The sequence below is a fragment of the Vidua chalybeata genome, chromosome 5 (genome assembly GCF_026979565.1).
Source record: "Vidua chalybeata isolate OUT-0048 chromosome 5, bVidCha1 merged haplotype, whole genome shotgun sequence".
NCBI lineage: Eukaryota > Metazoa > Chordata > Aves > Passeriformes > Viduidae > Vidua > Vidua chalybeata.
The window spans coordinates 20,180,105-20,207,521 of NC_071534.1; the positions used below are offsets into that span (position 1 = coordinate 20,180,105).

General features: G+C 49.4%; 5 protein-coding genes across 7 annotated transcripts in view; 1 reads left to right on the forward strand and 4 right to left on the reverse strand.

The window, feature by feature from the left end:
- Positions 1 to 13,264, reverse strand: part of GALR3 (galanin receptor 3) — a 52,253-nt gene extending 38,989 nt beyond the window's left edge. The window contains exon 1 of the mRNA XM_053943606.1: positions 13,252 to 13,264. The gene's annotated coding sequence lies outside the window, so the exon portion shown is untranslated. The remainder of the gene's footprint in view (positions 1 to 13,251) is intronic.
- LOC128788534 (TRIO and F-actin-binding protein-like) lies at positions 519 to 1,104 on the reverse strand. Its single transcript, XM_053943621.1, has one exon. The coding sequence runs from the start codon at positions 1,102 to 1,104 to the stop codon at positions 559 to 561; it is 546 nt and encodes a 181-aa protein (XP_053799596.1). The 3' UTR covers positions 519 to 558.
- On the reverse strand, positions 1,253 to 4,334 carry LOC128788532 (uncharacterized). The gene is made up of 4 exons (XM_053943619.1): positions 4,032 to 4,334; positions 2,558 to 2,691; positions 2,052 to 2,163; positions 1,253 to 1,519 (listed from the first exon to the last, which is right to left on the reverse strand). The coding sequence occupies exons 1-4, from the start codon at positions 4,143 to 4,145 to the stop codon at positions 1,253 to 1,255; spliced, it is 627 nt and encodes a 208-aa protein (XP_053799594.1). The 5' UTR covers positions 4,146 to 4,334.
- NOL12 (nucleolar protein 12) lies at positions 6,873 to 12,707 on the reverse strand. Of its 2 annotated transcripts, XM_053943615.1 has the most exons (7): positions 12,123 to 12,707; positions 11,930 to 12,035; positions 11,807 to 11,855; positions 11,262 to 11,404; positions 10,294 to 10,394; positions 7,995 to 8,128; positions 6,873 to 7,416 (listed from the first exon to the last, which is right to left on the reverse strand). In XM_053943615.1, the coding sequence occupies exons 1-7, from the start codon at positions 12,200 to 12,202 to the stop codon at positions 7,301 to 7,303; spliced, it is 729 nt and encodes a 242-aa protein (XP_053799590.1). In that variant the 5' UTR covers positions 12,203 to 12,707; the 3' UTR covers positions 6,873 to 7,300. The 2 variants fall into 2 exon arrangements, with proteins under 2 accessions (XP_053799590.1, XP_053799591.1); XM_053943616.1 differs by lacking the exons at positions 6,873 to 7,416; positions 7,995 to 8,128 and adding an exon at positions 9,068 to 9,704 and having other exon boundaries at positions 12,123 to 12,475.
- LOC128788527 (arf-GAP with dual PH domain-containing protein 1-like) lies at positions 13,257 to 21,058 on the forward strand. Of its 2 annotated transcripts, XM_053943611.1 has the most exons (11): positions 13,257 to 13,512; positions 14,489 to 14,619; positions 15,502 to 15,593; positions 15,692 to 15,774; positions 16,477 to 16,589; positions 17,224 to 17,370; positions 17,786 to 17,869; positions 18,203 to 18,265; positions 18,771 to 18,842; positions 19,319 to 19,550; positions 19,638 to 21,058. In XM_053943611.1, the coding sequence occupies exons 1-11, from the start codon at positions 13,422 to 13,424 to the stop codon at positions 19,664 to 19,666; spliced, it is 1,137 nt and encodes a 378-aa protein (XP_053799586.1). In that variant the 5' UTR covers positions 13,257 to 13,421; the 3' UTR covers positions 19,667 to 21,058. The 2 variants fall into 2 exon arrangements, with proteins under 2 accessions (XP_053799586.1, XP_053799587.1); XM_053943612.1 differs by lacking the exon at positions 17,786 to 17,869.
- The last annotated feature ends 6,359 nt before the right edge of the window (positions 21,059 to 27,417 follow it).

Sequence of the window (27,417 nt, forward strand, 5' to 3'; positions counted from 1 at the left end):
TCTTTACATCCCATCCACTTGCCCAGGATACTTTCCCAGCCCCTCTTTATGTCTTCTCCTGCCCTGTGCTGCCAGTACTGGAGCCACTCTTGCTCCTCCAGCTAAAGCCTAAACAGCTCCTGGGTACTTCTTGGCATCCCCTATCATTTCCTGAGTGGCTCCTACAGTGAATGTGGAATCCCTGGGGAGCTACTGATGCTAGGATTGGGGAACACCTCTTTCCTGGCCCTCTTACTGTGAGGAGCCCTGCTTTGCAGCATGTCCTGCAGCTTCCAGGTGGCTATGAGGATGAGGAAGGTGGGCTGCTTCCTTCTAGCAGTGTAGCTTAGCTCCACCTTTCCAACAGCCTCAGCTGCCCATGTGCCGCAATGGAGGAAGCTCTGAGCCTAGATCCAACCCTTGCTTTGAGGGAAACCTAAGCACAGCTGAAAGGTGAGCTCTGCTATCTAGCCTTGCCTTCCTCCTGAAACACAGCCATTCGGGGGGGGGGGGGGGGGCCGTCCAACAGCATGGAAGGGCAATCCCCTGCCTCTGAGCACTGTGGAGTCCCATTACTTCTCACCTGCGTTCGCATCCAAATATCCTCTCCACCTCCACTCGGCCAGGGCTGAGTGTCCGGGAGCCATAGCGGTCAGCAGCATCCCGCTGGCCGAGGCGCTTGGGCTTGGGCAGGTCTGCCAGCACCGTGTACTCCTGCCTCTCCAGCCCGTGCCGTGCCTCTGCACCCCCACTGACACAGTGCCTGTGGGAGTCCTGGACCCGTGGGCCAGAGAGGTGCCCACTGCCACTCAGCAGGTCGCTGCGGGCCGGCGGGGAGCCAGCTGGGGCGCGCGGCAGGGTGGATGCCCAGGGAGGGTCAGTTTTTCGGTGCTTTGGCCAGCTCTCCTCAGGCTTCTGGCTGGCAGGACGGCGCTCTGGGACGGGGAGAAGGCCGTTACTGGGGGAGGCGCGAGCGACGCGGGATGCCACCACATCCACGGCAAAGCAGGTCTTCGGAGGAGAGCTAGAAATGGTCCAGGAGGGCAGAGATAAAACCCAGACTCCCTCGAGGAAGGGTGGGAGCACTGGAACACAGCACTTCGAGCCGAGGACATGCCAAACCATACAGATAGAGAGCACCCGAGACACCCAGGGTTCACAGTCAGCACACACACAGATGGACTCTCACATAGTGCCCACGGATGTGTTGAACACTTCCTGGGACCAGAATTAGATAGAGATGCTAAATCTAAACAGAGATCTGCCTTGAACCTCAGAGACCCCTGGGTGGAAAGCACACCAGAACCAGGATCTCACACAGGAGCAAACCAAGAGTACCTGCTTTCAGTGGACAGATTTCTTTCCTAAAGCCCTGGGCTTCAGTTCTCACCCAGGATCCAGAGGAAACAGGCTGAGCCCACCTGGGTCTGTCTGCCTGTGGGACTCGTGACCGCATCTCCTCCTTATGGCCCAAGTAGCTCATCATGTCCCGTTTGCCCGATCCCAAAGTGTTGTCCCACAACCGGGTCATTTCCCCTTCCTGGGAGACAAGATAGGGCAGATCTCTGCAATGGGGACTAGTACCTTCTGTGGGCTAGAAGGAGGTAAGAGTATATATGAAAACTTCCAAAACTTTTGAGCCTGTTCAGCTCAAAACTGCTGGTAAAAAGGAACCAGAAGAGGAGCTGTGTGAGTATAAGATGATGCCAGACCAATGATGGCAAGAAACAACGTAGAAGAGTCCACATGGGAGTATCCAAGAGCAAATCTCATGAGCTCTTCAGGGGGAGAGCCTCCTTTGTGTGTCTCAGCTAATCCCCCCTTGCATCTCAGGACCTTAGACTCATAAAATATCTCAAGTTTTAAGGGACTCTTAGGGATCATCAAATCCACCTCCCTGCACATGATGGGCTCTTTCTTCCATCTGCCCAAGGCAGGAGAGCCAGAGGGGCAAATTCAACATGTCTGTGTGCCCAGGAACCTTCTGAATGGGCCCAGCAAAAGTGGCATTGAAGGGCCAAGGGAGCTGGGGATACCAAAATAACCCAAACCACAAGACATCCCCATCTCACCCTGGCAAGCGTGGAGTTGGCTTCAGCACAGGCGCTGGGGTCGGTGCCAGTTTCTCTGTGCTCACCCTCAGCTCCGGGGCTGAGTGGGGGATATCGCCTGCTCTCGTGCCAGCTGTGGGGCAGGGAGAGAGGACAGCTGGTGGTCAGCACAGCCCGCAGAGCTCAGGGGCGAGTGACAGCACTGGCAGCCCAAGCCACACTGACTCACTCTCTACTGGAGGGGCAGAGGCTGGCAGAGCCCATCCTGAGACCACCAGCCTTGCTCTGGAGGGAATGAGGATGAAGGACACTCTTTCAGGGGCCCCCTGACCTCTCCAGGGTCAGCCCAGAGGAATGGTTAGAGCGCATCGCATGAGGGTTTCTCAGTCCTTTTTCCCAGGCACCAGTGTGCAGAACATCTGGGAAAAGGCAGCTGATTTCCCTCTGCTTGGCTTCCCACTCCCCCTCCTCCATTCTTCCCACCGAAGGGGCTTCTTGGAGCAGCAGGGCTCCCGGCTGGTACTCACCGCTCTGTGCCCTCCGCCGGGCCCACACACACGTATACCTCGCACTGTGGGGCTAAAATATGGAGGGAGTCCCAGGGCTCTCCTGGGGCTGTGTCGCTGCAGGCATTGTGCCCTGTGACCTCCGTGGCATGATCCTGCGGGGAAGAAGGGGTGCAATGGTGCTGTCAGTGTGCCGAGGATCAGGATGAAGGCTGCCTCTTGGAAATGCCTGCTCCTTCTACCTCCTCCGAGAGCAGCCTGGCCTCCAGGGCTCTTGATATTTTTCCCAGCCCACCGTTGAGATTTTTGTCCTACATCAAGAGGCCAGGGAGGCCCAGCACGCTCCTATTTAATGCTGAATGCTGCGGACATCCCAGAGACTGCATGTGTGGATGAGGGTTCAGGGAAACTGCCCCCCCATGTTGGCACTGATGCTGGTGGTAGCCACTCTTCTTCACCAGCAGGATAGCTCAGGGAGAGGCAATGGAGCCAAGAGGAAGGAAGATCTTTGCAGAAAAGGCTGTAGTCCCAGCCTCTGCCTCTCTCTGTCAGGGCTTGCAGACGTCTCAGCATGCTCCCTGGCCCCCATTACCTGCGGGGCTTATGAGCAGCAGTGGGGGAGGCTCCGGGGAGCCGGCTGTCTGCGCCGCCTTCCCTCCAGCATCTCGCCTGCACCAGGATTCACTCAGAGCTGAGCTGACAGCTCTGAGCAGATCGAGGGTGAAGGGCTGAGGTAACCTTAGAGGGCCCAAGGCCAGGAGGAGAGGGGGAGAGGGTGAGAAAGAGAGAGGGAGGCTCATTACTATTTCATCATCCCTGGCCAGCCGCTCACAGAGGACGTCAAACAACACGAAACCCTCTCTGAACATGAAACCAGCTGTTGCCCAGTCGGGGACAGCCAAGTAGCTTGTGTGTCCAGTCCTGTCCCAAAGAATCATGTTGGATCAAGGTATCTGGAGCCCAAAACCCCATGAGATTTACCCCTCTCCTGCCTTCTCCTCTGGGAATATCTTGCTGAAGCTGCCTCAGGGACAGAACTGAGCCCTGGCCCCAAGCCAACAGCTGAGGCCATAGAGAATCGACCAGGACCATATTTAAGGTGAGGCAAAGCTGTAAATGCCAGCAAGCGTCAAGCAGAGATTAATACAGGGTGGGTCCCTGCTCTGCCAGTCTCCAATTCCCTCCTTGTAGCTCTGCATCTGTGACACCCCTGCTTTCCCTTCCAAGGAAAGGCTATCAAGCCCCTCGTATCCAGTGTCCAGCACTTCCCTGCTCAGCTTGGTTCCCAGCTTTGGTCTGGCACAGTTAAATTAAGCATTCCTATGCCTAGAAAGGAATGCCCATAGAGGTTTTCCCCACCAAGAAATGTAGAAATCCTGGCTGAGCCTTTGTCTTAGGGATTTCTGTCTCTAAAAAGGCAGGTGGTGTCCCAGTATAGAACAAAGAAGCCCTTAATGAAATATCCGTAGCCTGCAGGTGGGATGGAGGAGCTCACCTGGACAGCATGCTGGTGAGCCCCTGCAGCTCGGAAACAGTGCTGGCACAGGCTCTTTGCAAATATGTTGGCTTCAAAGTTCATGCAAGGCACGTCATCCACTGAACCAGACATTGTGCATAGCAGAGACGAAGATCTTTGGCTGATGGGCTACTGGCAGGGGCCAGCCAGGAGAAAAAGGAGGAAGGAACAGCAGCAGAAGAAGCTGTGGAAGCAGGAATGTTATTTCCAGACTGAAGTTTGCTGCTCCCAGCTGTCAATACTGGAATCGAAGGGAACCCAGGTACAAGGTGATCCATATAAATACAGGTAATAAAAGAATGTGCTCTAGCAGAGACCTCTTTTAGAAGGGGCACTGCACTCTGAAACAACTGCTGACACTCCTCTGTTTGGGAGTCCTTGTGAACAGAGGGAATGATGCACATGTCCTGCTATTTTGTTTGATGGAAATGTTTTTTTCTGTCTTAAAAGGCACAAAAATTAAACTTTTTTTCTTAATTATGTTGGTCATAAAGGGATGGCTCTAAGCAGCTTAGGAAATTTGGAAACCCACTGAGACTCTTGTTAATCCTGCTAAAATGTTGAGACCTGTAGGACAGTGAAACTGCAAAACTGTGAAGGGTAACAGGCATTGCTAGCACAACAGCTGGGATCCCCATTTCTGTTCTGTTTTCTTGCAAGCATCCTGCCCACCATCACCTCCTCTGTCCTGCAGGGTTTGAGAGTGAGTCCTTGGATTGGAGAATGTGATCTGAAGTGGGACGGTTCTGCCTAATTTGCCTGGAGGAGTCACCAATAGAAGGACAGGAAATCAGACCAGCATCTGAGATGTGCACATGCCACTGGTACCCTAAACATGGACATTTGAGTCAGAGCAGCTGATCAAAGCTATGGCTGCTCCCCAAAACAACCAAGGCCAAACATCAATGCCAAAACAAAGCTAAAATTTTTGTCAGTGCACTCATTTTCAGTACAGCAAGTTGCACTAGGTGCCAGCCTTGCAGCATCCTTCCTCACACTGGGGCATATTTACTTGACTTGTTCACACAAAATGCTTGACAGGAGTCTAAGCACTCCCCTGCCAGGGATGCAGCACAAAACACGCCAACATCGCTGCCCACCACTGCCCACGCACTGCCACCCGTGGCTTGAACCCCTGGTACCTCAGTGCCTGATGGGCAAATCATTACTCCCCACATCCCTTGGGGCCTACTGTCAGGATAATGGTGTGATTCCCCAGGACCTCTGGCATGCATGCAGCCGGCCGTGCTCAGTGCTCCCAGTACCGCCCAGTATCCCCAGTACCTCAGCTTCCCTATGGCTCCCAGCGCCTCGCCGCCCGCCGAGCTCCCCCTCAATGAAGCTCGCCGTGGGAACCGCGGGCCGAGAGGCCCCGCCCTCCCCCCTCTGATTGGCTGCCGCCGGGCAGCGATTTGAATACCGCCTCCTGAGTGGCCGGCGGCGGCGCGCGGCCATGGCGCCCCCGGGCGCGGGCTCCCACGTGTGGCGGGCAGCGCGCGGGCGATCGAGCGGCCGGCGCTGGGGGCCGGGCCCGGGCAGCGGCACCGCGCTGCGGCTCGGCCCCCAGCCCTTCCCCTCGGCTGCAGCTCCCAGGGACCGCCCCACCGCCTGCCGAGGGGCTACCCAGTGCTCCTCGGAGGCAGCGCCCCAAGAGTCACTTATCCCGAAACAGATGCCAAAGCAGCGGACTTATCCCCGAGCGCTGAGACAGCGAAACGCCAGCGTGTCCCAGCACAGCTCCAACAGGGGGTCATGCCTACCCACAGCACTCAGAGAGATTTGTCTAACGTGGGCTTTACCTACCAAGAACAAACCCTGGCTCACCCTCACTCTTTCTAGCAGAACGCCCTTAACATCTGTCCTCCACTGCTCCTTCTGCAATTCAAACTCCTCTTCCCGATGCTAGTGACAGTTACAAAGCATTCAATTTCACCTTTTGTTCATTCATTAAGGGCAGTCTGCAATCCACTCCTCAAACCTATCTACCTCACACAACCCATTATTCAGGTCCCTTTTAGTCCCTGAAAGTTCTAATCGCTCTCTCAGTAACTTTTTTCCTCGAGTTCGTTTCTGGAACACAATGCTGGAAGCAGAAGTGTGATTGTACTGAGTACAGCCTTGAGCTTGATACACGACAAAAGCAATAACTACAGTGCACCGATTATCACACAGCTCATGCACGCACTGCAGCCATTCCTCCTTTTTGCTGCGCTCCAATTTTCCCCCAACTGTCTGATCTTTTTGGCTTCCAGTCCGCTTTTGATCCTCTGTAATCCCAATTATATTTTTGTGTGTGCATGTGTGCGTAATTGCAGTCTAGCCAGTGAAAGCCATCATGCATGGCAACCCCAGTGTGGCAGCACATGTCAAAGCCCTGCATCTCTGTGCCAGCCTGGGGCATGTGCACAGCAAGGCGCAGGTGCCCGAAGTGACCTAGCTGCGGAGCCACGCGTGAAATGCCTGTGGAAAAGGGGGTTCACAGGGAGCTGCTGGTCTCTGCTTTTCCTGTATGCAGCAGCAATTGCACTAGCATGTTGATTTTTGCAATTCCCTTGCATTTGGAAGCAGCCTCCTCCTGAGCTACTGAGGGTGGGGGGGGGGGGGGGAACCCCAAAATGCTCAAATCTGTCTTGAAAACAAGTGGAAGCAGAAAAGAGGGATTTTAAGCCAGAGTCTGGTATGAACTGTGACGTGTCTGGCAAACGCTTCACTCACTGACTAGTGTGTGAAAACTCATATCCTCATTTCAATATATCCAGGGGTAGCCTGACTGTATACCCTGTGCATAACAAAAACAGCAGACTAGGGCTGAGTCAGTAATTCACATTACAGAATAAAGCTTTAATCAATCAAATGGAGAAATCAATAGTGTAGTGAACAATCCTGATGGTTAACGCTGTACAGGATTTAATAGTTCTGTTCTCAGTCTTTCCATACACTTTTTTTTTTTTTTTTTAATTTGAAAACTCATTTTCTAGCAGGAACTGAAAGATTTCAGAGCGTGGAAGGGGCTGTTGGAGACTTCAGCTAACACTTGAGAAAGGCTCAAAAATGTTATTAGGCTAGGGAAACAGCAAACTAAAAGTGAGAATCTTCTAGATCACCTGGCAGTAAAATGACAAAAATGTAGCACCTCATCCGGAATACAATGAGGTCATCCAGCTCTGTCCCAGCTACCATGCCAGGCTGCCTACAGGCTGGGGAAGGCAACTGATCCACATTCCACACTCCACACTCCAGCAGATTTCTCAAACAGATAGTACATTTCTTTTACAGTGGCCATCCCAGCTCCAGAGCAAACTCCTCGGGTGAGGAAGCATACAGGTCACCTTCTGTCCACAGTCACTCCACAAGGCACTGTGTCCTGGAGAGAAGGGGAAGCTGCTGTATGATCCAGACAAACTATGTTACCCTGCCCTCCAGCTTTGAGCTGCCATCCCCTTGGTGTGATACACCTCTCCAAATAAAACTTCCCTCTCCTCCTCTCCTTCATCCCTCTCAAACCCACCAAGCACAGAATGCTCTAGAGCATGTAACTCCCAAACCAGAACAAGAAATCATTTATGTGCCACACATGGGACCTCTTGAATACTTTGGCTGAGATCCAGCTCAGCATAACACTTTTGGCCTTGCCCGAGTTGTGTTTTTGCAGCTCTGAAACACCCAAGAACCCCAGGTGAGACAGGTGGATAGGTAAAAATCCCATTAAATCCCATGACCTTTCTGGAGTGGTCTTTAAGGCAGTGTTAAAAGGTGAGGTGAGAAAACCACACACACACCTGAATAATGTGACTGAGTTTACTCTGTGTTAGTGCCCAAGAACTCAGCTCAGGGTGGGACTCTGAATCCAAGCATACAAGGCACCAGTGATAAGTGTCCACTTCCCCAGCAATTACCTTCTTCAGAAGGGAAAGGGAAGTGCAAGAGGACCCCATTCCTTACCACAGGCACGTGTGTCGTGTGTGGCCTGGTTCCCTCCAGAGCCTCCCTCTAGCAGAAATTGTGCTGCTGCTGTCAGTGTTGAGATCATACCCTCCCCCTTAACACACTCTGGAGAACAGCTCTGTGTGCACACCCTGCAAGAAACGATGGAGAGATACATCAGGCTGGTGCCATTCACTTCAGTGGCTGGTGGCCATCAGCATTGTTCTGATGTTCCTCCATGCAGCCTCAGGCACTGCTTTACTCTTTTCCCTCCCATTTCTGGCATGAGGAATCTATTTACTTGCCCATTGCTGGGTTGCAAATTTTTCTGGTGTGGGTTTTGGACACATAGGCCTTTTCTTTCTTTGTCATTTCCTTTTCAGTGCACACATGGCATGGGAGGAGGCTTAGCTGACAGAGGCAGAATACTCCAGGATACTCCAGGACAGAGGCCAGCATACTGCCTGGGCTCACTCTCCTTCTCAGAGGATTCACTCACAGTTTTGCCACTGATATTCCTAAATCCCAACCATACAATTTTTTTTTCTTCCCCTGCTGAGGGCAACCACAGTATAAAACATCTGAGGTCCTAAGAAGAAAGACAATTAGCTGCTAATAACTGCAGCAACTCTGAGGTAAAGGACAAGGGCAGTCTCTGCCACTCCCACCCCAGAGAGGGCCACACACATACAGCAAGGGCATTAGGGCATTTCATACTCCCCTGAGCTATCGCAGTTACGATCGGCATATTCAGCAGACAATGGAATGAGCCATTCCTGCTCTAACTGGCTCTGCCTTGCCACAGAAATAGCTCCTAGCTATTCCATTTTCCAAGCACCAGTGGGTTTCAATATCCTTTTAACACCAGGAATTACCTCCTCCTCTTTCCAGTTGGTACTGGCATTAGCATAGCTCCCATTATGCTTCAAATAAGTCACAGATTTTTTTTTTCCTTAGCAAAATGACTTCAAATTTATTCACAAAGTTACCCAATTTCACCTGGCACAAGTACCAAACAAAAAGTACCCTTGCATTCAGGTGTGGCACTGTGTTGTGTGGTGAAGAAACACAGGAGACAAGATGACACCATGTCTCCATGGAAAAAGGATTTACTGCACAGCAGAAATGCCATGGCACAGATGCAGGAGTGCAAGCAGAGCGCTCCCAAGTCTCTCAAATTGCCCTGACAACGATGTGCCTCTTGCACTCTGCCCCAGATCCTCTTCTTTGATAAAGCCAAGTATCAGCTCTGAAAGGGGGGGCCAAGGACAGAAGGGCTACGCCAAGTAGAGAACATGACCTTCAGCAGAAGTTTTTAAGAGATTCTGTGGTACCCAGACACTTAGCTGGAGACCACTGCAAAAATAAATGGGTAGAGTGTCTAGTCACCCTGGCCAATGCTCAGGAAGCTACAGAAAGGCTGAACAGGCTTGGGTTAATGGCTGGTCAGAATGCCATGTAAACAAGGTGCTTGCCCACAATGACAGGGTCCCAAAGAGCAGCAGGCCAGATGTAGAACACTGTCCCAGCTGGTGGTCTGAACATTAGTTTCTCTGTTAATCCTGGTCACGGCCCATTTTGCCAGTCAGCCTCCGACGCTGAGTCTTGGTGGTTCGCCCGGTGCTGGACTTCTGGATTTTCTTACGTGGGACTTGCCCACGTTGGGATCTTTTTCCTTTTGTCTTTTTCCAGCTGTGCATGTGCAGCGTGGCAGTAAGAGAAGAGATTCTGTGCAGGGCAGAAAGAGAAAAGTGTTTGGGGACCAAAGCTTGCAGAAGCAAGGCGACACCAGAACAATAGCTGGAGATCTCTGCGTGGCCCAGCAGGAATGGATGCCAGACACAGCGAGTCCCAGAAGGACTCTCAGCTATGCAGGAAACCTGCAAGTCTTTATGTGTGGTAACAACAAAAACTAATGTTGTGAGCATCGTGCTGCTCAGACCCCACAGAGTTAAAGCAACTCTCCACACCCTCAAAGCAGTTGTAAAACCTGGATACTGAAAAATGCGGAGAACGCCTTAGCTTTCAGCTTTAGGAGCCTCTGACCTTCAACCCTAGAGACAAGCTCTGCACGCTGCGGAATGTGCCGCGATGAAGGACTGGGTGAGAGGTGAGGACGCAGCCCACCCTGCCGCCGCTCCTCCCGCGCGGTCACCGGGGCGGCAGGAGCGGAGCGGGGCGGGCCGCCAGCGCCCCCTGCGGGCCCCGGCGGGGCAGCACCGCACCCCTCCCGCGGCCACGCCGCGCGTCCCGGAACCCAACATTCCCATCAGCTTCCAGAGCCGAACAGCGAAGGCCTGAAGGAATCTGTACATACTTTTCAGACAGGAAGGGGTTTCTGGACTTCTTGGGCATTGTTCTCACAGGCTTGTTCACCACCTCTTCCCCCTTCTCTTCTTCAGATCCATCAGTTTTTCCCTTAAAAATAAAGCACTTTTTTGATTCTGGTGTTTCCACTACCTTCTTGGTTTCATCCTGTTTTGTGAACTAGTCACAAATGAAGATTTCTTAATTCTCCACACCACTTGCTGTCCAAGTGTCAAGGTTTCCTATTGCAGTCCCGCAGAAAGGCACAACCAGAGATGTCCTACAGTAATCCACCCCAAGATCCAAAAACTTCAGCATGATTTTAATGGCCATGCGATCGAAGTTTAAACTTGAATGAACCAAAGGTCTTGGCTTTTGCTTAAATTACTATCAAGACCTCTTTGAGTGGACTTTCAGATTAGATGACCTTACAAATATAAGCACAACCACTACCTTAGAGTCTCTATGAAACAAATACAAGCTCTTAGTTACAATGTATTTTGAGAATAAAAGTGACCACAACCAGAACTGAATGGTTTCCTTATTTGCGGTCCAAGCATGGGATGATGGAGAGAAAAATGTCTCCTCATGCTAACAGTAATATTTCTGAACAGGACACAGGAAAGAGGTCAAGGACAGACCATTCAGCAAAGCCTGAAATCTTCCTGTTCCTCTTGTATCAGCTTTTAAAGCATTACACTGTTGCCATCCAGTCCAGTAACACTTCATTTAACCAGGGTCAGTCGAGACTAGCAAAGCATTCCAGGGAGGTGTGAAGTGAGCTATTCACACAGAATATTTCCTTCTCTTTAGAGGCCCAGTTTAAATTATGGAAAAATATAAAAGTTATGAGTTTCCCTTTTCATCCCTGTTCCCAGCCAGCTGCAAGGTCTTGGACATACTCAGGAACCACCAGCCCTGCCTCACCAGCCCCAGGAGTGTGTACAGGTGATACAGAGAGGTAGCAAGAGGCTTTACCACGGGGCTGGTCAGTCCCAGCTGGCGTGCCCCCGAGAGGTCCAGGTCGCTGATGGTGGTCACTGTTACAATGTGGTTTGGGTGGTCGATGTTCACAGACTCTGTCCGCGATGTCACCAAGTGCTCCAGTTCATCAGCCTCCTCTGGGAACACAAGAAATCCTACACTGCAAAGTGCCCAAGTTTTCACGGGATAAACTCACTTGTTCCTGATGCACCATGCTGGGCTGGGGTGACACCTGGCCTTGGCATGCGGGGATAAAGGGCAGAGGGGCTTGGCACTGCAAGCCTGGAGGGCTTCTCCCCCGTGAGGGGACCTTGGAGATGTCCTCCTGCTCCTTCCTTTCTGTACAACTCCCATGATTGCCGGGACAGAGGGCTGCAGGGTCACTGCTCAGATTGCTGCCTAGCTTGTCTGGGGAACACGACAGGACCGAGCAGTTGTTGGTGTGGGTGCGAGCATCCCTGCCCCAACTCTCAACACCCAGTCAAGGCTGTCGGACCACGGGCGCCCACCTCCCTCCCCACCGAGGGCCCAGCACGTACCGAGCGCCTCCTCCCTCTCGCTCAGCATCTTCAGGTACTCCTGGTGCCGCTGAGGAACGGAAACAAGTCATGCGGCGCCTCTGCCCGCCCTGGCGAGGGGGGGACACAAGACCCTTCCCTCACCTCCTCTTTCATTTTCCTCTGCTCTTCCTTCAGTTTCCGTTTGATCTCCTCCAGCGCCGCCTTCCTCCGCTCTACCTTCCGCTTATGGAAGCCGGTCAGGTACTCCCTGCCGCCGACAACACAGAACCGCCCGGCTTTCAGCGACCGGGGGATGCCTTCCTTCCCCGCCTCCCGCCCTGGGGCCCGGCCTCACCTTCGCCGCTCCTCGTCGAAAGTCACCACCAGCCGCCCCTCGCGTCCCCCCGGACCCTTCTTATTCTTCTTGCGGCCCATGGCTGCCCCACGTTGCCGCTGCTGCCGCCCGCCCCTTCCGCCGGAACGCCGGCCCGGCGGGACAGAGCAGCCAACGGCGCGGAGCTCGCATGCGCCTGTTCCCGGCCCAAGAGTCCGGCCTGGGGGGACGGGGTTTGCTTCAGGAACGGGAGCCTCCGGCTACGTTCCTCTTCAGCTTCCTCCCAGCAAAAGATTCCGTGGCGCTGCTTGTGTGGAGAACATGGCAGTGTAGCACCCGACCTCACAATGCAGTCCGAAACTCGTTCTGATACTGCAGAGTGTTTTGCATCTACATCTCTTTAATAAGCGTCACTCTTACTAATAGTTGACATCTGCAGTTCTTCAACTGAGCATTCTTCAATAGAGCTCTGAGTTTATTTCAAGCTTCAGTCGTTTCTTGGTGTTAGCACAGCATGTGCTGCTCCTCTTATCTGGGGAAGGCAATTGTGGAGATGAGTGATCACAGCTTTGATGCTGTGTCCAAGTTGCAGCATCTGGCTGGACAGCCATAATTTATGTAGTGGTGGAGAGAGGTACTGGTGTGGGTTGATGTGGGCATCAGGAGTGCCGTGTTCTGATGGCTTAGAGTGACATTGGCTGAGCTTCTGAATCCTTATTGCTCCCCTGTTCTCACCTTAAAAATGGGTGTAATGCTTGTGTGGTGGCCAGCTGACTTCGGTGGAAGCTTCTGAAGTGTTGTGGGGGCAGCCAAAGCCAGCTCCCCCAGCCCACAGAGCATGATGAGTCCTGACAGGAGTGCCGTCACAGCCTGGCAGTCACTTGTCCACAGCCAGCTTTCCTTTATCAGCTTGCTTGCTGCTTTTGCTCTTTTCCTGGTCTGTCCTTTCACCAGCAGAAATGTGGAAAAACCAGTTCTGTGGTTAGTTGCTGCACTTCCCTCCACGCCCATGGGGCAGGTCTCCTCCTCCTCCTCAGTCCTCACGCACAGTCTGGGTGCACTTCAGCCTCCAGCCTCTTTGCCCCCGGCTGTGCTCAGCCGGCTCAGGTGCACCGACAGGTACCTGAGTACCCTTTCCATTTACTTTAACCTTAGGCCTCTCTTGCTTTCCTCTTTTCTCTCTGTGTGCCAGAGCTTGTCTCTCTGGTGGCTCCTTCTCTCCTGGATAACGCAGTGGGTTGGCCTGCAGGTACAAAAGGTGCAGGCAGCTGCCCTCCTGGCCCTGTCCTGCCCTGCCTGGAGGGATACCATTCCGAGGTGATGGCTGGAGGAAATGAGCGGAGCATGAAGGCCCTGAAGGAAGTGTGGAAAAGAGCAGAGAACTCTTTGTGTGCGGACTGCGGGAAGCCAGGTGAGTCCCCGAAGGATGCTGGAGGAAGAGTTGGAAGTAGGGAGCTGGGGCTGATCTCTAGCAGCCACTTAGGGCTGGCTATCTGGACTTCACAGGAACCTGGGGTGGAGAGAAAGGGGAGGCATCGCTCTGGGTATTCATTTCCTTTCCCTTGAGGAGGGTTGGCAAGGGAGGAGGGAGAAGATGCTGCCATAGCACTGGTGGGAAGGACAGGGATGTGGGAATGCCAGATTAGCAGGGGCTCCATAGCTGCAGCACCGTGGGTTGTAGTCATGTCAGTTCTCAAATGCAAATCAAGGTCATGCCCAGTCAGGACCTGACAGGAAAGCTTGCAGTGAAATCCTAACTTCTCCAGAAAGAAGATATGATTCAGGAGGGCATTGTCTCCACCATGACTCAGCTGTGAACTGACAACCTGTCACCGTTGACTAGGAAATTTCATTTACTGAAGGGCTTGCCCTCTCAGAAGGGTACCCAGTTTGAGGTCCTACAAGTGCTGCTAAAAACGCCCATCTTACACCTCCAAAAGGAGTGTACTACCCAAGCCAAATTAAGACTGGGCAAATTACTACAATTTTGCCCTCTTTAATTATTCCAGGAGAGTTTTAGATTCAAGGTTGTTTTTCACTTTCTGAGCTAAACTCTGTTAGGGGTTTGCTGTGATGCACTAAACAACTCCTGGAGTCTTTTCCCAGAGGTGATTTCATTTTCCTCTGGGTGATCCTTTACACAAAGGGAGTTCACAGAGCACTTTGGGGTTTTTCAAGATATAGGTCATTAAAAATTCAGTCAAAGTGATTGGAATGGGGAATGAGGGACCAATAGCTGTGTTTTTTTCTTGACTGGCATCCATGCTTTGGGTGTTAATTACTCAGCTCAGATGAAACTGTGGTCACTAGCTCTCTGTTTCTCAGGATTACCTTATCAGGTGAGGCATATCTCCCACTTCTAGTTATACCCTTTTCCATATTCTCAGATCCTGACTGGGCATCCTCTACTTTGGGTGTCTTTATATGCCTCAGCTGTTCAGGAATTCACCGTAACATCCCTAGCATCAGCAAAGTCAAATCCCTGAAGATGGACTACTGGGATGATGCTCAGGTGCAGGTGAGATCTTTATCCCCATGGGTAGGGCAGGTGGTTTGGACTAGGCTATACACTCAGTGTCCTGGCAAAATTTAGTCCTTTGACCTCACAGAGTTGGAATGTAATCTGGTTTAATCAGTCTCTTTTCTACTCATGAAAATCAGGGATAACTCCCCACAACCCACTGGGAGAGGGAGGATACGCTTGCTTTATGTGTCTCCTCATACCCTGTTACTTTATGGCAAATGCAGAGCTCTTGCAATGTATCTTACTAAGGCTTAGGGTCTTTGTTGCTTCAGATTACATGTTTTCCACTTGCCAAGACCATCCAGCCTCAATGTCTCCTCTTGATTTCAGCAGTCCAAGGGGAAAATCTTGGGCAATTCCATTCTCCAAAAAAAGTTTCCAGATATAATACAATCTCTTGGGAAAAATGGCACTTATGAGAACTTGACTTCTCCCTGTTACAGCCCCCTCAACTCCCTAATTTTCAGGGGACTGAAAATATTTTCTGGAGATCCAAAGAAAATAATCTGTGTCTTGTTGCTCTTTGGAAGAGGTTGGAATTTCCTTCCAGATGCCATTGCAGAGCTGCTGTCAAACTCTCCAGGAGATGTGGGTCATGGCAGCAAATCCACTGAATATGTGCACACCCAGCCTTACGGAAGTGACATTTATGGCACTCTGTTGATTCAGGTGCAATCGCTGTAATGTCTGAGAGTAGACGAGACCTTTGAGACCCACCTTTCTGCAGCCAGACTGCTGGGATATTGCAATGGAGGGGAAAGAGAATGCTCCATTAGGGTTTGATATGCATCTGACCCTGTAGTGAGTCAGGAAAGAAAAGGTCCAACATGAGTCTGCATCAAAGGCAAGGCACTAACTCTCTGTCTAACTCTGCAGTTTCTGGCCAAGCATGGGAATGCTGTGACTAAAGCCATATATGAAGCTCACATCCCTATTTACTATTACCAGCCAACCTACAATGACTGCCAGTAAGTTGCTGCATACAGAAGAAAAGGGGGAAGGGCAATTCTCTGTTCCTCTAGTTCCTCTAGTTTGTTTCTAAGCTACCTGTCCCCTCTCTCCATAGAGTGCTGAGAGAACAGTGGATACGGGCCAAATACGAACGCAAAGAATTTACTGAGCCAGGAAAACAGCTGCCATATTCTGATGGTAAGAGAACATCAAAACATCTAGTTTGTTGTCTTTGCTGGAAACTTCTGAGCATCATGAGGTGTCAGTGCTGCTAATCCCACAAGTACTCCTGAGAACCCAAGTGGTCATTACAGGGCTTTGTTTTGGGGGTGTTAAATTGTGGACAACATAGGCTGGCACTGCCACAGGTAGCTTAAAAGCCTGGTGTTACTAGGTGGCATTTTTCAAAGACATTTGTTATCTGGTGGAGACAGACATCTACAATAAGGAATATCTGTTCTGCTGCGTGCCACCCCCTTTAACCATGGCAGTTGCCCTTGAAATGGCACTTCCAGTCCTGTGACAAAAGGGCATTGGAGCCCAAGAGCCTGCAGAGTCAAGTGGGAAGAGTTCTGGTCCCACACCAGAGTCTGCATGGGCCAGGACTCTAGTGTCACAGGAAACAGCTCTCACACTGTCAGAGGTAGTAGTAGGAGCAGGACTAGGAGGTGAGAAGAATCTGGGAATGACTTTTGGTGAGCGCTTATCTGCACTGCAAACATGGGAACACACCACCTTTAGTTGTAAGTCAGAGGTGAAACATCTGAAGTGTTTACTCTCAACAATAGTCCATCATGTTTTTTGTCCCAGAGGGGTGGCTGGGCCCCAGGCTGCATGCAGCTCTCTGGTGCCTACCATGCCTGTGGGGAATGCTATTATAAGTGACTTTTCTGCTCCAAGGGGTGAAGGAAGGCATCCTTTGGAAGCGAGGTCGGGACAACGGGCAGTTCCTACCCCGCAAGTTCCTCTTGTCTGAGAGAGAGGGATGTCTGAAGTATTTCACCAAGCAGGATGTGAGTATGGTGGTCAACTCCCACCTCAGTGTGTACTCCACCCAGAGCAGTGGGGTCACAGAGATGTTCTGACTTCCTATGCATGTTTCTGAGGTTGCTTTGTTCATCCCAGCTCAGAGATGAGAACAAAGCATGGCACTAATAGAAGGGTCCCCTTCCTACTGTCAGAGTGACTTTTCCTCATGCTCTCCCTTTGTGCTTCCCTCACTACTGAGAAAAGGGCTGATCTTTCACTTCACTCCTATCCATTTGCCTGGATGTGTAATCCTGCGCCATTCCTGGAACCAGCCTCACCCCATTGTGAGCCAAGTCGGCAAAAACCTTTTCTCTGGTTGGTTTTGAGGAGGGCTACTTTTCTGCTCATTCATCTCTCTGAAATGTGTGGGGCAAGAGCTAAAATGCTGTCACAAGGGAGGGAATGGCTCAGGGTAGGGAGAAGCAGGACATGCCATCTAGAGAAACCTAGACAAGCTCCAGAAGTAGGCTAATATGAACCTCAGAAGGTTTAAAGACCAAGTACAAGGTTTTCCACCTGGGTCAGGCCTCTGACCCTGCCTTACCTCAGGCAATCAGTAGCTCAGATCTCTTTCCTTCTAGGATTGCTCATGCATGGTCAATGCCATTCTGTTTTCAGGCCAAAGAACCCAAAATCAATGTTAAAATAGATGTCATCAATGCTACATTCCAGCCGGAGAAGATTGGGAACCCCAATGGCCTGCAGATCACCTATCTCAAAGACAATAAGACCAGGAATATATTTGTCTACCACGAAAGTGGAAAGGTATCTGGTTTTAGCATCAAACACTGCACAGCCATTGAGGTGCTTTGAGGAGCTGCTGATATTAAATAGTATGAAGCATGGGTAGGATGGAGTGTGTGAGTGTGAGTTGCTGTAGGTAATAGGGTGGGGGTTCTGGCTCTGTTTGTGTATCTCTGAGAGAGTTTTGCTGCAGGGAGCAGGGCAGGAGCACTGGCTGAGTTGGTTTGTGTGGGAGGAGTTCTATAGAAGATGTGCTGCCTGTGCCTGTGGGGAATGAGGCAGCCGTGCTGGCTGGCTGAGTGCATGTGAAGGAGATGCTGCAGAGGGAGAGCTGACTGTGTTTGTAGTTAACACAGGGCTGGGTGCAGCTGGGGGAATTTAGATGCCCCACTGTTGCTCTGGCTAAGCTTTTTGTCTTGTCCTGTTCGATCCTCAGGAGGTAGTGGACTGGTTCAATGCCATCCGCTCTGTGCAGTTCCATTACCTGAAGGTAGCATTTCCCATTGCCAGCGACAATGAGGTAAGGCAGCACTGGAGCTCTGTCCTAAGTCTCCCGCTGCTTACATGATAAAAGAGCTCGTTAGTTCGTATTATAACCCCAGGTAGGGAAGTGGAAATTGCAGGGTAAAGACAGAGGGATGAGAAGGTGTTTTTAAAAGGGCCTGTGGTGGTCAGAAAACAGCTGCTCTCTGCTGTTTCTGGGCATTTTGGAGGCAGAAGTGATGCCTAGCTAGGCAGTTTGGGAAATGTAAATTTAGAAGGTGACTAAATTCGGGGGAATAGAAGGGTGGGGGAGGGAAATGAATAGCAAAGAGACACAGCTAAGTGAATGTTACTCTTGCCATTTTGTCAGATTAAAAATCGTTTGACAAGAAACTTCTTGAAGGAGGGATACATGGAGAAGACTGGTCCCAAGGTGAGCTGCTATGGTAGAAGAAATCTAACAGGGGCCTGCCAGAGCACCACTGGCTTTCCCTACTTCAATGTTTTTCTCCTGCTGTTTCCTCATTCCCCCCTGACTCTTTAGACACCCGTGGGAAGAGTGTGTGTGCACCAAGGGAGGGGAGAATAAAAGGAAGGGGAAGGACACATGTGAAAGGAGATGAAGCCAGAGTCTCTGCTTTCTCCCAGAGCGACAGATCTCTCTGCCTGTGTCTGTGTGTGTGTGACCTTACAGGTATTTAGTGTCCAGATTTCTCCTGTCTCAATTCTGGGGTCCTTCATCGAAGTTCAGGAGTTGGGGACAGCAGCTGGGACTGACTAACCCGATACTGACCCCCAGTCTCTGTTCAGAAAGGGCAAGGAGGAGATTTAAGGCAGGGGCTTGCTTCAAGCAGTTGGGATGAGTTTGGGGTATCCATTCGCACTGCTCGCAGCAGAGGGCACTGTCCCCTCACACATGTCACCTCTTCCCTTCACAGCAGAGAGAGGCTTTTAAGAAGCGCTGGTTCACGCTGGATCACCGCAGGCTCATGTACTTCAAGGATCCTTTGGTGAGAGGGAGATGTGACCTCCGGGCAGCTGCTGAGGGCAGGGTCAAAGTGCACACAGAGTCTGTGCTCTGCAGTAAGGGTGGCTTGCAGGTTTCCCAGCTGCTATGAATGGACTCCAGGTCTTCCCCTTTCCATCCCTTTTAGTTCATCACACGTTTTTTGTGTTTGTTTCACTGCCTGCAAACAATGGGAACAGGGAGGGCAGCAGTGTAAAGGTGGTGATGGGAGGGTGACACAGAGAGAGCAGCAGTTCCTCTCTCAGACCTCTTGAGAGTTATGCCCTTATTTTTTTCCTTTTCACTACTGCCTTTGAGCACAGACTCGCTGCTCTTCTGAATCCCCTGACCACCTCCAAAACCTTTTGCTGCTACATCCCTGATCCTTACACACTGTCCTCCTGTCCTTAGGTGCCCTGTAATGATTCTCTTGTTCTTCTGGGGTTCCATAAGTCACTGTCTTTCCCTCCTGATGTGCAGGATGCATTTGCTAAGGGTGAGGTATTTGTGGGCAGTGGAGAGAATGGATACAGTGTCCAGAAGGGATTGCCTTCAGGGACACAGGGCAACTTCTCTTGGCACTACGGCATCACCATTGTCACCCCTGACCGGGAATACCTCTTCACCTGCGAGACAGAGACTGACCAGCTGGAGTGGATCAGAGCCTTCACTAGTGTCATCAACCAGGCCATGACACCACAGGAATATGCAAGTAAGTGTCTGGATGCTGTTTCCTTCCCCTGCTGCCACTCCCATTCAGGATATTGCCCTAATGCACCACCTTTTCTCTTCACTACAGTTGAAGCCTACTTCAGATTTAAATCCTAGGAAGCCATGCAGGAATCTCACTATGACTCAACTCTACCTGGTCCTATTGGGTGGCTGTCAGGACAGGAGAGGAGATTGACATCAGAGAACACAGTGCTCTTGGAGCACCCTTTGAAGCACTTTTGCCCCCACAGAATATCCACTTTGTTTTGAGGGCCTGATGAAGCTGCTTCTTTTCAAGTGCAAGATTTTGTGCATCTGAATCCTCAGTATAACCTGTCCCTGTTAAATTGCTGTCATCTGACTGAATGCTGACGGGTCTTGCCTGTCAGTCGGGCCTTGAAAACTTTGGCACTTACTATGTTGGACGTGAGACCCAGCATCACTCCTGCATGAAACTGCAGACAGCCACCCACCTGAAGCAAGAAAACAGCTGCCTGGCTGGAGCCAGGCACCACAGCGGGTTACAGGGGCTGCTGGACTAAAAAAAACTGTTCCTTTACAAGAAATATCATACCTGCTGGTGACAGAGATTTGAAACATCTAGATATTTGATCAGTCAGTTAGAGAAAGGTTACTTAAAAGATGTAACCTAACAGCCAAATGTGAGCCTCGTTTCCTTCTGCCATGTATGGGCTTGAAAGCTTCTTCAGATGACATTTGTGTGCAGACCTTCCACCAAATGCTTCAGAGAAGGTCAATAGATCATCTCAAAAATAATGTGGATATACGTTTGGGTATGTGGATAATGTTTGCATGCACACCCATAACAAAAAGTGATGGAGGTGGAATACTGCCCTAGGGAAGATACTGTGAGGGATATTCATGCCTCTGAAGATCAGCTGCCAAACTTGAATCTCTATCAGACCAATGGAGCACAGAGTCCTCTCAATGGAGAGGGATTGGGTCTTGCAGAGAGGAGCTGATAACGTGTATAGAGTTCAGAGTCTGCTGTCTCTACTAGAGCCTAGGGTTGATGCTGGATATAGTAATATATGGATCTCTGCTCCCTCACTGTCTGTATGTCAAAGGCCTGGCACTTTCATTCTGGCCTGCACATTGCATATGTTTATCTTGTATGTCACACATACATATCTGTATGTTCTTCTTGTATTAGTGAGTTAGCCTAAAACACTAAATCAACCCATGATTCATGTCTTAAAGCTCATCTCTTGAAGCTCTCTTGGGAGAGCTGTGCTTCACGTGCTGGAAGGAGTAGCTGAGTTCTGCTAGTGACTGTAGTATCTGATGTGTTTGCAGTTTTACGCAGGCCGTGTGAGAGAAGGTATCTCATGTGTTAAGGGGAGCTATCTGGAATTAATGGGACAACCAGTATTTTAATTAGCTGTTAAAGAAATAATTTAAAAATACCTCTGTAAGTTATTTTAACTTCCTTAATTAGCTGACATGTTAACTGCTGAGGTATGAGGTTATTTCTTGGAAAAAAAAGTACAGACGATCAAACAAAAAGCCATAGCTCTTCATTGTATTTCCTGGGGCATGTGGACTGTGATTATTCCCATCAGAGCCAAATAGGCAGACTCATGGTGCCCCTCTGCTTCTCTGGGGACCCCACACTGTGCCAAGACCACCACAATCTGTTGGGAGCATTAACTTTCTGGATGAGTAGAAGCATCACTCACCCTGCTACCATGGTGCAATGGAAATATCCACTTAAAAGTATATTTTCACTGCATTTTGCTGATCTATCCCAGTTTGGTGCATGATTTTCCTGAAAACCAAAGGTCATTGCACAGTGAGGGGAGTACTGATGGGATGCCTCCTCCTCCTCCTCCTGTTTCCTGCTGAATTACCACTGCTGGATATGAGCAGAGGCATTTGACTCTGCCAGAATGAAGCTAATACACTGATGATGCAAAAGAGTGTGGCTGGAGCGGCCTGAAACCCTGAACTAACAGCAGAGTACATGTAGTATGACACATGTGTCTCTGCTCCGCAAATTCTGTCCCACCGTGTCCTCCTTGAGACAAAGAGGCTCAGATGTGAGTGAGGAAAGGGCAGGGTAGCATCGGGCGTGGGTGTCGTGTGATGGTGTCTCGCTAGAAGGCGGTGGTGCCTGCACAATGGGCCTCTCCTCCCTGATCTGAGGGGAGGCAGCTTCCCTGGGCTTCGAGGGAAGGAGGGGGAAAGCTCAGAGGAGGACGATGGTGTTTGTGGAGAGGAAAGAAGAACTGAATCTAAAATATCCAGACCTTTGAGTCTTTAGGAGCTTGCTGTGACTTGAGGGCAAAGGTGGAAAAGGGCCAGGACAGAAAATGTGAGAATTCCTACCATCTGGTGGGCCTGCTTGCAAATTGGGGACTGCATCTGTGATAAATTGAGGCGAATAATTTGATTCAGCCTTTTTAAGGTCAATTAGAATTTTATTAATTACAGCAAGCAGTAGCAAACAAAACAGCGCTGGGTGGGTAGGGGTCTCCTAACCGCCCCTCCTGCAGTGTCCCACACTGCAGTGCCCCACGCCCCACTCCCCTTATTCAGTCTCTTTTATAGTTTCTTGGAGGTTTCTTCATTCGCGTCTCTTGCGATAGCGGTGGGCGTAGCTTGAGCATCCCTCTGCATCGTGTCTGCATTGTGTCGAGGCAGGTGATCATTGGTTTCACAATCGGTTCTGGACAGTGATGGGCGTACCTGGAGCACTCCCACACCGTCCACTCCGGTGGCCGCTGCCCGGTGGTCGCTGATTTCACAATCAGCTCCAGCCATCCCCCAACATCCTTAGCCTGTGTCTGCAAAAGAAGCTAAAAAAAAGCTCCCTAAATGGTGATTAATCATACTTGTGGTCTTGCGTTTTGCATATGTCTATAGCCTTGCAATATGCCTATAGCCCTGCAGTTTGTAGCAGTTGCTTCCTGTTTCCCAACTTCACAGATGCTTCCCCTATCTCTTAACAAGCAATCTGGTCCCTTATACTTTAATTTTATATTTCCCCCTTTAATATTCTAATTCTTTTGATGAACAAACAAGTTACCACAGTTTATCACAATCCCCCATTTTCTCTTTTACCATTTTGTTCATCAAATTGCTTTGCTGCTTCGTAGGCTAGAAGTAAAGTGTTCAGCATTGTCCTGACTAGAAACATCACTAGGACAGAGCAATAGAAAGCTAATAATTTGCCAATAAGGGTGGAGTCCTAGCCTTGTTTTTGTTTCGTAACACCCTGCTTTCTCTTTTTGGGCTTGCTGCTCTCTTGGTGTTTCGGAGGCACTTAGACTGGTCCTTTGAGGGATCCTAGTACTCGGCTGGCAATAGTTGGAGCATTTCAGCATTGTTCCACTTAGAGGGGGCTTGGCCTTTTCCTCTCTGCCTCGCTCGCCGACTCGGGTGCTTCGAGCCGCGAGGTAAACCATCTTCTCGGCAGCAGCAGTACTCGCCTGAGCGTCCCCTTTTCCGCTCCTGCCTAGCCTTGTACTGTTCCCAGTTCTTATCTTTGACCAGAGGTGGGTTGCAAGGAATCCCCTTCAGTTCCTTTCGACAACACCCTTTTATTATCTGAGCAGCAAATGGAGTGGGCTCGTTAGTATGAAAACAAGAATACTCAGGGTATATAATACTCCCTTGGTAAATATTTCCCACCACTCAGATCCAAAACTGACCCACCGATTTTCCAATTCTCCTATCCTTAGCACAGTTTCAGTTAGTTTTCGCTGAGTTTCATAGCACTCAGTACAAACCCCAATTGGTGGTCTTCCCCTCTGGCAATGGACCCACCACCGTTCTTGGCAAATTTTACATATAAAGCACACAAAAGGATAACAATCTCCACAACCTTCCTTATTACGAATCACTATATAGTCTTTAGCTAGTTTGTAATTGTATCCCTTTTGCTTCCCCTTATGGTTGATTTGGATAATGTCCACAGAGTTCATTAGTTTTTCTTAAGAGTCGCTTTCAAGTTCCCACGCTGGCTAGTCACTCTCCACTGGTTATTTGTGGCAACCGGGCCTTTCACTCAGCTGGCGTGAGTCCACCCCTTTTTGGCCGTCCTGACTGCCGTTTCTGTGATACTTGATCCCCTGGTTTTATCTTATGGATTGTGATATCCAGAGGTGGTCTCTGTGCTAACACTCTTTTCTTCCTCAATTCCTGCCTTCTGCTCATAATTTGGGTGATGTAAAATTTAATATGAGAATCTTTTAGGCAGGGGTGATCTGTGGGGGCTTCCATATCATAAGGCATTCCAGATAGCATTTCAAATGGGGAGATCCCCACATCAGTTCGGGGTTGAGTTCGAATGTTCAATAAGGCAAGAGGTAGGCACTTAACCCATGACATTTTTGTTTCCAGCATTAATTTTGTGAGTTGTTTTTTTTTTTATTTCTCCATTCATCCTTTCCACCCTCCCCGAGCTCTGTGGATGCCATGGGGTGTGATATTTCCATTGAGTTCCCAAAGCTGTCAGGACATCTTTTGCAATTTTAGAGGTGAAATGGGGTCCCCGGTCCGAGTCTAAACACTCAATTAATCCATACCAGGGGATAATTTGCTCTAATAATACTTTTACCACAGTGTTCGAAGTAGCTTGGGCCGTAGGATAAAATTCCACGTAATGGGTTAAGTGGTCTACCAGTACCAATAAATATTTATACCTCCCCACTTTTGGTAATTCTGTAAAATCTATTTGTATATGTGAAAAGGGTCGTTGTGCCAGTTCCCTTCCGCCCATTGGTCTTTCTCTTAATTGTTGTTTATTTATTCTTTGACAGGTTAAACATTGTTGGGTTACCTGTTTTGCAAGATTATAGACCCCTATGCACATATATTTAATTGCAAATTGGTCAACCAGGGCTTGAGTTCCCCAGTGGGTTTTCTCATGGATTGCTTGCAGGACCCTCATTGCCATTCCTTTTGGGAGTACCTCTCGCCCATCTGGTAGTATCCACTTGCCTCCCTCTTTTTCCTTCACCCCCATTTGGTTTAATTTTTGTTTTTCCTGTACCGTGAAGGCTAACACATGGTTAATGGGTCCATGGAACCGGCAATGTTTGTCTTGGGGGTTATCACAGGCACACTGTATCGAATCAATCCCGTATGCATCCCAACAAGCCCAACATGGTTCTTCCTCTAAGTCAGCTCCACAAGTGGAGCAATCTTCCCTTTGTGGTTTTAAACTCATTAGAGCTGCCTTTTTCGCCTCCTGGTCAGCTAAGTTATTTCCCCGTACTGAGTTTCCCATCCCCACTTGATGTCCTTTTACATGAACAATAGCTATTCTTTCCAGACCTCTCAAGGCCTGGAGCACTTTCCGAATTAATTCCCCATGTATCAACCCCTTTCCCTGTGAATTGATAAGTCCCCTTTCTTCCCAGATTTTACCAAATGTATGAACCACCCCATAAGCATATTTTGAATCAGTATAAATGGTCCCAACCTTTCCTCTTAGTAGTTCTAAAGCTCTGAGCACTGCATACAATTCACATGCTTGTGCTGACCAGCTGGGGCTAAGAGGACCAGATTCTATTTTCTTAAAAATCTTCCCATCCACAATAGCATACCCAGATTTCCTTTTCCCTTCAAGGACCCAAGAGGATCCATCTACATAATATCGATATCTTTCCTCTAATTCTTCCTCTTCGAGATCTGGTCTTATTTTTGTTTGTTCTTCTATTTGCAAAAGACAATCATGAGTTAGTCCCACAACTGGTTCCCGTATAGAAACTGGGCTGGATTTTGTAAGCTTGTGGTTTCAATACTTAACCTAGGAGAAGAAATTAGGATGCCTTCATACTTTAGGAGTCTGGCATCTGTTATCCATTTATCCGCTTTTTGTTGTAGTACTCCACGGATGTTATGAGGAGATAAAACCTTCAGTTCACTCCCAAAAGTTATCTTTCCTGCTTCTTCTACCAAAAGGGCAGCAGCCACTATCAATTGCAGACAGGCAGGCCACCCTTGACTAACAGGGTTGAGAAGCTTTGAAAGATATGCCACTGGTTTCTTTCCGCCAGCCCGTTCCTGGGCTAACACCCCGTACGCCACCCCTTCATTGACATTAATGAATAAAAAGAATGGTCTTTTTAGATCCGGGAGGCTGAGAACCGGGGCATTGACCAGTTCAGTTTTTAATGTTTTTAACTGGGTCTCATCCTCAGAGCTCCATTTTAATAGCCCGTCTGTTGTTAATTTTTCATACAGAAATTTAACTTTCCCACTAAAATTTTCAATCCATTGTCTGCAATACCCAAAAAGTCCCAGTAACTGTCGAACCTGCCTTTTAGTTTTTGGAGCTTCCAGGGAAAGTATTCCTTGGACTCTATCAGTATCCAATTTCTTAGTCCCCTGAGTCAGCCAGTGTCCGAGGTACTTAACTTCCTCTTCCACGAATTGTAATTTCGACTTTGAAACTTTGAGTCCCTTAAGGCTTAAATAATTTAGGAGTTTTATAGTTTCTTCCCTTACTCTTTCTTCTTCTTTCCCTGCAATTAATAAATCATCTACGTATTGTAGAAGCACAATCCCCTCCCCCTGTGAATATTCTGCCAATATTTGTTCCAGAGCTTGCCCAAACAAATTTGGGGATTCGGTAAACCCCTGGGGAAGGACTGTCCACCTCAATTGTTGTTTTCTATGTGTATCTGGGTCTTCCCATTCAAAAGCAAAATAATCTCTAGAAGTTTCCTTAAGGGGACAGGCCCAAAAAGCATCTTTAAGATCTATTACACTATACCACTGGTTTTCTGGGCCAAGTTGGCTTAAAATAGTATGTGGATTGGCTACAACCGGGAATCTTTCAGCTGTTCTTTTATTGATTTCCCGCAAGTCATGTGCCAATCTGTAACTGCCATTTGGTTTCTTTACCGGCAGAATGGGGGTATTGAAAGGGGACATGCAGGGTTCTAAAAGTCCCTTTTCCAAAAGTCTCTTTATCTCTGTTTTTAGTCCTTCCCTCCCCTCTTTGGGTATGGGATATTGCCGAATCCTGACAGGGATTTCTGGGTTCCTGATAGTTACCTCAAAGGGTTCAATATTTAATTTCCCCACACTGTCGGGGGTATACCAAACTTCTGGGTTAATCTTTTTCTCGTCTTCAGCCCGGAGAGGATATAGTTTTACTGTTAGTTCTCCCTTTTTTTGCCTCTATCCCTATCCCCAACTCAACCATCAAATCTCTCCCTAATAGATTATAATCTGCTTCTGGAACTAGTAAAAATGACCCAATTCCTAATTTAGAATCACTTTCTAAGAGTACATCCTTAATTACAGGTACTCCAAAGGGTTCCCCTTTGGCCCCAATCACCTGTATTATTTCAGGTGAAACCTTACACCCTTGGGGAAGGGTCTGGACGGTTGATCTCTCCGCCCCTGAGTCCACAAGGAACTCATATTCTCGTTGCTGGGGACCTATCTTTAATTTTACCAGGGGCTCTGTTCTTTCCCTTGTCCCCAGCAAATAGAGCTCCTGACCCCTTAATCTTCTTTGAACTGTTCCTCATCAGCAATCTTCTGCCGACACTCTCTCCTCATGTGTCCCTTCTTCCCACAACAGAAACAGACAATGCTCTCTCCACCTCTCGACTTCCCTTCAAACCAACTCTCGACTTCCCTTCAAACCAACTTCGCTGGACGTCAGTCCGACCTCTGGACTGACCTCCAGTTCCCCCCTCCGGGGACTCCGCTGTCCCCTCCCACTGCTGCTAACACGATTCCAGACTGCTTTTTAAAACTCTCATCCTCTCTCCCAACACACACCTTTTGAGTCTCTCACAACAACTCATCCAATCCTCTCGCCTGCCATCCCTCCAACTTCTCCAACTTCTTCCGAATGTCCACCCAAGAATCGACCACAAAAT